Here is a 7,510-nt window from a genome sequence, read left to right on the forward strand (position 1 = left end):
TATTCATAAATAACTTATTTTTAAAACATACTTCAGATATAAATATAAAAAATAGACATTTTTTTTATAAATCGCATGAATATACACACTAAATTAAAATCCTTTAAGGAGGATAATTAGGAAATACATTATAACCAATAATTTTTGTTATTTTTCTTTCTATCTCTAAATTTGTCATTGACCTTTTGATAAAAATAAATTTTGGAAGCCATCTTATAATACATTATAAATACATCCAAATTAACGTTATATATAGAAAATGCTGAAAGGATATTTTCATTTACTAGAATTTTTTGTTAAAATAATGATCAAATATCAATATAAATACATTGACAATATATATGCTAACAGTCAGAAAATGATTAATGACCGAATTATTGTAATATAAGGTCGACATGTATAAAATGGTAATATTTCTTATTATTTATTTCATTTGCCTATATTGGGATATTAATAGCTAAAGCTTTTTAATTTACACAAAGTTTACGTACAACTTTCTCTTCATTATATATCATAGAATTTCAAAATCATCAAAAGTCATTCAATTCCTATAAGCCCAATGATTATATGTTTCTCCACCTTTCGTTTTCAATGATACAATATATATATTCCTCTCTTGCTTGTTGGTTTGTTGTGCAATATATATAATTATAATTAAGATACTAAATATGAATACATTATATACAACGTAACGATGGGTGAGGGATGCAAAAATTGAGATATCACGTAAAATTAAGATACCCTAAAATCTTGAAAAAAAAATATCATAAAATTATTTATTCAAAAAATTAATTAAGTTGATTGATATATATATACAAATGATTAAGATATCATTAAATTATTCTAAAAGAATAAACTTTAAAGTAAAACAAAATTTTGGAATGAACACTTTAAATTTTCATTTTGATAATATTATTTTAAATTTAATAAATAAATAGTTAAATTCGTCCTTAAAAAATCATTCATTCTCTAAATTAGTCTCTAAATTTTTTTAAATCAAAATCGTCATTTAAAAATTTTAAATTAATCGCGTTAGTCCTTTTGTCATTTTTTTTTATTAACGGCGCCAAAATTTGTTAATGTGTCACGTTAAATGATATTACAACATATACATAGGGGTGTTAATCTACTATTAGCATAATAAATTTATGAAATTAGATCAAATCAAAACCTAATTGAGGAGAGAACTTGAAGCATATTAGAATCCCTTAATTTAAGATTGATTTGATCTAATTTTATAAACTTAATTATGTTAACTGCCAATTAGAATCACTAAATGCGTGTGTCATGTGTGTTGTGGTGTCACTTAAAGTTTTACATCAACAAACTAATAGGCAACTAATTTAATTAAAAAATTCTTTAAAAAACTAATTTAAAAAATAAGTGATCTTTCAGAACTAATTTGACCATTTACTCTAAATTTAATATATAGTATTTTGTTATTAATGCAATTTATATTAAAATTGGAAATATATCTCAAATTAAATTATTATTTTAAAATTTCTTAGTCAGATCAATCAATTATTCAAGTGAAAAGACAAAACTACCCTTGGTGCTGATCTTTGGTAAACCTTTCCACATACACCATACCAACAAAAACCCACACTGTCCCACGTTTGCTGCTTTTGCAACTTGCTCCTCTCTCTCTCTCTCTCTCTCTCTCTCTCTGCAACAACCGTTTTAACTCGCCGGAAACTGCCGCTGATCTTGTTCTCCGGAGATCATCCCCGATCCCATCCGCCATGAGTTCCGGCGAGCTTCTCCACATACACCCCCAGGAGCTGCAGTTCCCCTGTAAGCTAAAAAAATGTTTACTTTTCAATGAAAAATTCGATTTTTATTTCTTTTCTTTTCTTCTTTTTACTTATAAGTTTGAATTTTGCATCTGGGGTGTTCTAATTTTCTTATAATTTGCGGTTTTGGCTTCTGGGGTTTTGTTGGAACAGTTGAATTGAGGAAGCAGATCTCTTGCTCTTTGCAGCTCTCTAACAAGACAGATAACTATGTGGCTTTCAAGGTTCCCAATTTTTACTTGAATTTCTCTTTTCATTTTCTTGTCAATTATGTTTTTCTTTAGGGTTTTGTGCAATTTTTGTGCTTTGTGTATGTCATGGAGATTTGTGATTTTTTATTTGTGGTGGAATTGATTTGTGTTTTTTAGGTTAAGACAACAAACCCAAAGAAGTACTGTGTAAGACCTAACACTGGAATTGTGTTGCCAAGGACTACGTGTGATATTATAGGTTTCTTTCTAACCCCTCTCTCTCTCAAGCAATCTTTTGTTAGAATCTGTGTTCCCTGAACTCAGATGACAGTTGGTTTTTATAATTGGCAATTTTCTTTGTTAGTCATTTTTCTTTGGTAAAATTTGAATTTTGATATACATTTGCTTAAATATGTTTTGTACCATGAATCAATCATATCTTGTCTTTAGTATGATCTTTGAGCTGTGTTTGGTAAGTGTCTCAAGATAGAAAACACAGAAACATTAAGACTATAAGACAATGGAGACAGAGACAATACTGTCCTAGTCCTAAGTTTTTGAAGATGGAAAATTGTTTCAGGTTTTTCATGGATGGAAAATTGAGCCAATTTTGTCAAAGACTTTCTTGTCGTGTCTCTCAATGTTTTTATATTTCTATTTTAGGACAATTATCAACAAGGCGTGAGGTTTGTCAAACACTTCTAATAATGTGCCTATACATGATTGGATAGCGCAATAAAAAAATTTAATTGTCACTTAATCACTTTATCAAAACTAATCCAATTCTTTATATAATTTTCCTCCTATGTGCAAGTTTCCAACTGGTCCTTTTTGCATATTGATTTTCCATGTCTTTATATTTCAGTGACAATGCAAGCCCAAAAGGAGGCACCACCTGATATGCAATGCAAAGATAAGTTTCTCCTTCAAAGCGTAGTTGCACCATCCGGAGCAACCCCAAAAGATATTACTCCAGAAATGGTATCCATTTAACTAAACAAGAAAGTGATTCTTATAGAATAACTATATGTTAAATGTATCTGATAAAACAATGTATGATAGTTTTCATATGCCCTTAATAACCTAGTAGTTATCCATGTTTGCTGCTTGTATAGTTCAATAAAGAATCTGGCCATGATGTAGAAGAGTGCAAATTGAGGGTTGTTTATGTTTCCCCTCCTCGACCACCGTCCCCTGTCCAAGAAGGTTCGGACGAAGAGTCCTCGCCTCGAGCATCTATTTCAGAAAATGGGCATTCAAGTGTTCCTGAATTTACAGCTGTATGTAATTGGTGGATTAGATGATATTTTCTGACAAAAAACTTCACTTTATCATCCTGATTGATTATTTCAATAAACATGCATTGTAGGCTTCAAAAGCTTTCAATGAGCACGCCGAACAGGATGGTTCAATTGAGGTGACATATATCTCTCTCTATAAAACCTTTCTGTTCCTTGATATATAGAAGGATACATTGTTCTCTCCCTTAGTCTTCACATTAGAATCCATATGGTGCACATTTGTGGAAAGCTAATGTGTTTTGTTTGCAATTGACCTCAACCTAAACATGCAAGCAACCATAACTCCATTTAATCACTATTCTCTTTAAAGGGTTATGCTAATTAAGGGACCAGTTTATGAGCCACGTGGTTAGCTTGCCGCATTGTGCGACTTTGCCTGTAATTCCTGAACGCACTGGAATCGACAATTTGAAAGATTATTTATTCATTTCATTTCATTTTAGTTACATTAGTTATTGTAATAGTCGAACAAATGTACTAGTAGACTCCATTTCTTATAGGTTGTAATGGCCGTCTTATCTCTACTATCTGTACCAGAAGCTTGGCATTGCGAATTTGGAAAAATTGGTGCTTGATTCCTTTTTTTGACTTTCTTATTATTTCAGGCAAGGGCTCTTATTTCGAAGGTCACCGAGGAGAGGAATTCTATTATTGATCAAAATAAAAGACTTCAGCAAGAATTGGTACAGAATTTATTTAGAAGAAAAAAAATTCTTTTATGCATGTTCTTACGCTAGTTATGTTGAACTTCTTTGTTGAGTATACTGATGGTTATCCTCTGAGCACAGAATTTTGCACAGAAAATTGTTATATACTTAGTTTGGTATTTATATTTAATTACTTTGGACCTTCTCACTCTATATGAAAGAAAATTTTACAATCAAGTGATCATGTCCGAAGAATTAGATATTGAGTTGACAGTATAGAAAATTTCATATCATCTTATTCTTCTAAGTTCTGTCCATAGTCAATTGTATCTGAATATCTCAAAATCTTGTCTATGGTTCTATTTGATAAGGGATAAGAAAAGTGGAGACAGATGAACAAAAGGAAACCTGATGAGTTTTCAATTTCTAAAATGATATTCTTACTCTTCAGATTACAAGAAATAGTATGCTATTCAATTTGTGTTGTTTATAGGTGCTGTTACTGTTTGTTCTCTTTTCCCCTAAACTTATTATTTTGGTCGTTAAATTTAATTATCTCCTTCGCCTATCCCACTATGCTTTGCCTGTTATTGAGTTACTTTCTATAAACTATAAAAATTAGATTCTGCCATGTAGACAAAAACAGCTAATGCTTGATTGTATTCATAGTTAACATCCAATCAAGTACTGATTCTTCTATCTTTTCACACCATCTTACTTCATCTACATGGAAAATTCTAGAGATTTGGAAATATATGCCAAAATGATGTGCATTTAGTTAATCTTATGGGTAACCCCACTACTTTATCTCATCCAGAAACATCATGGTTTTATAATTTCTATTAAGGATTCTGATTGCTGTCTTAGTTGTATTGCTTAGTTATCAATAGCACATATAAACAGTTGAGACAATTGGTGCCAAAGTTAATGATTGCATCATATTTTCATTATTGCAACTATTTAATCACAATTATATGATTGCTTAATGCAAAGCTATGGTTTGGTATGGAATCTTGTATTTGCAGGAACTTCTGAGGCGTTCTGCAAAGAGAGGTGGTGGTGGTATCCCATTTATATATGTAGTGCTTGTTGGCATTATTGGCATCATTTTGGGTTTCCTACTGAAGAGAACATGACCTACTATATGTTATTGCCAGCACCAAGAACATTGTGTGATATGAATGAAGAAAACGCCAATTAATGTAATGTTGTGTTGCAACTAGAAATTTGGGATTGTGATCTGGCATAGGTACTTGTATCGGCAAAAGCAACGGTTAGACAGTAGACAGGTTTAAGAAATTTGGAAATTTGTATAACAATCTTATGTGGCACAGATGATTGAATTTTATTTAGGTTTGCCATTTCTGTGATACTATTTTTGGTTTTCACAAAAATAAGGAAAAAGAAAAATGAGCAAGTGGTATTGTGATTCTAAACTAATATACTAGCCACTAGTGACTAGACCAAATTAGATGCTACTTTACCCACAGCTGTCAAGTTAACAAAATTAGAATATTTAAAAGTTAATATAGTTAGATAACTATATACATAATTTTCAAATACATAGAATTTGAAATATGTCAATTTCATCACTGACAATTGCTATTAGATGGAGAGTAACGTCATTATGTGTGACTCCGCACGAAATCAATACATTCAGAGTCTCTCTAGTGATGGCAAATTTATACAGTAATCTGTGAATTGCTATATGACAAAATTAAGACTCTCTAATCAAGTTGCATCGAACAGCAATCTTCCGGAAATCGTCAAGGGTTATCTGCAGCACAACAAATCATTCTTAAGTAGTTAATTACATATGGTCAAAATAGATGTCATTCTATAATATTTTAGCAATATCAAAATTCAAGTTGAAAATGGTCAAGTTCTAGAGCCTAGATGGTGATTGATGTTCTTCTTGATGTCCAACCAAAAACAAACGGCTAAATTACATCCTTGAGATTTGGTGAAATTAATCTTGACCTGCCTCTATTTGTTCATATACATATTAATCCTCCCCAAAAACTAAAAACCTTCCTTTAGGAGGTCAAGGCCTATTTTATTTAAAATAAAGGATCGGATTGAACTTAACCGAAATTCTAGAGGCAAGTGTAACTTTCCCAACACAAGAACAATTGAAAAATGCTATTTAATACTGACCCTTCCATCTCCATCACTATCAAAGCAACGAATCATATCGACCAATTCTTTGTCAGTCCAAGAGAAATCATGAGCTATGGCTGCTCTTTGTAGATCTCTCATTGATACAGTTCCTTTTCCTGCTTCTGCACGCCACAACTTCACTTGTCATTGTCAAGCACCAACACCTTGTGATGAGTTAAAAAACAGCAAAGAAAAAAGCTTTCTACTCTCATTTACACATAAGATTAGAACCTAGTCATAATAAAATAATTACATAAGCAAGATATTGCTTAATCTCATCCTAATCAATGTCAAATATGTGATACCTAAAACAGAAATATAGACTTACCATTTGAAGAAGGTATATACTATAGAGGCCAATCAATGCATACAAAAACATAGAGCATTAGAGCAAATTGCTCATGCGATAAACATTAATAATATAGAATTGTGATGGGCTAAAAATGGCTTCTTAGACTATATTGGAAAATTGAGAGCTTAATGAGGAAAAAAAAGAAATGGTTCCTTTTTTTTATGGATAACAGTAGAAGACATTACCATCAAGCTGGAAGAAGTGTACAATGAGTTCATCTTCAGTCATTTGCAGTCTACTAGCAAACTGTAGTCACAATCAAAATATTAACTAAAAGATATGTAAGTGAATCACTCCAATAATTCAAGTTAAAAAAATTATAAAGGAGATGAATTTTCTGAACAGATAAACGAATGACTCAATACAAACCGATTTCTTGTTCTTCTTTCTTTCTTTATCCTCTTGATTTTGAATATTCCTCTTTTTCTCAGACTTAGTAATGTTCTTCACTACATGTTTGAAAGAGGAATGTTTATCGAAAACGCTAAACCAACTAATGTGGACTCCATTGAAATCTAATCAAATGAGAGATGAATCAACAAAGTGTCTCATGTAGGCTAAATTGTTTAGGATGTATATAACAAACAAAACAAAAACAAACATGATCTAAACATCAAAATTACCTGCCTCAAAGCTTCATCTTCATCATCACCATCAACGTACTCTGAATTCCTATTACAATGCTTCTTCCCAGACACTTTAGCTTTCATTTTTAAACCTTTGTCCTTCACCTGTTGCATAGGTATGAGGACAGTAATAAACATCATAATTGGGTAGCTTTATCTTAAATTGAACATTCTACCAACACCAACAACAAAACAAGTAACTCAATTTTGCAATTTTTGCCCCATTTCAACAACAGCAACCAGAAAAGGTTAAACCCTAAAATAACAAGGTTTTCAGTGAATTACCTTCCTTTTGCGCGATCCAGAAGCATTTCCGATCACAAATTCTTCATCTTTATCGTCCGAAGAATCTGATACTGGTTCTTCTGCATCATCATCGGGGATATACTCATCATCATCATCATCATGATCATCTAGTTCTTCTTCTTTGAGCTTCTCTT

At 31.6% G+C, this 7,510-nt stretch overlaps 2 protein-coding genes across 2 annotated transcripts in view; one reads left to right on the forward strand and one right to left on the reverse strand.

Moving 5' to 3' along the window:
- LOC107625897 (vesicle-associated protein 1-2) lies at positions 1,574-5,251 on the forward strand. The gene is made up of 8 exons (XM_016328630.2): positions 1,574-1,794; positions 1,947-2,017; positions 2,162-2,243; positions 2,850-2,965; positions 3,100-3,264; positions 3,354-3,401; positions 3,891-3,968; positions 4,958-5,251. Exons 1-8 carry the CDS (start codon positions 1,743-1,745, stop codon positions 5,066-5,068), a joined length of 723 nt encoding a protein of 240 aa, XP_016184116.1. The 5' UTR covers positions 1,574-1,742; the 3' UTR covers positions 5,069-5,251.
- The window catches only part of LOC107627783 (nucleolin), a 2,782-nt gene continuing 545 nt past the window's right edge, over positions 5,274-7,510 (reverse strand). Inside the window, exons 2-7 of the mRNA XM_016330609.2 lie at positions 7,356-7,502; positions 7,057-7,175; positions 6,814-6,937; positions 6,630-6,690; positions 6,090-6,214; positions 5,274-5,709 (exon numbers count right to left, since the gene is read on the reverse strand). Coding sequence (XP_016186095.1) covers positions 5,650-5,709; positions 6,090-6,214; positions 6,630-6,690; positions 6,814-6,937; positions 7,057-7,175; positions 7,356-7,502 — 636 coding nt within the window. The 3' untranslated portion in view covers positions 5,274-5,649. The remainder of the gene's footprint in view (positions 5,710-6,089; positions 6,215-6,629; positions 6,691-6,813; positions 6,938-7,056; positions 7,176-7,355; positions 7,503-7,510) is intronic.

The sequence above is a fragment of the Arachis ipaensis genome, chromosome B02 (genome assembly GCF_000816755.2).
Source record: "Arachis ipaensis cultivar K30076 chromosome B02, Araip1.1, whole genome shotgun sequence".
NCBI lineage: Eukaryota > Viridiplantae > Streptophyta > Magnoliopsida > Fabales > Fabaceae > Arachis > Arachis ipaensis.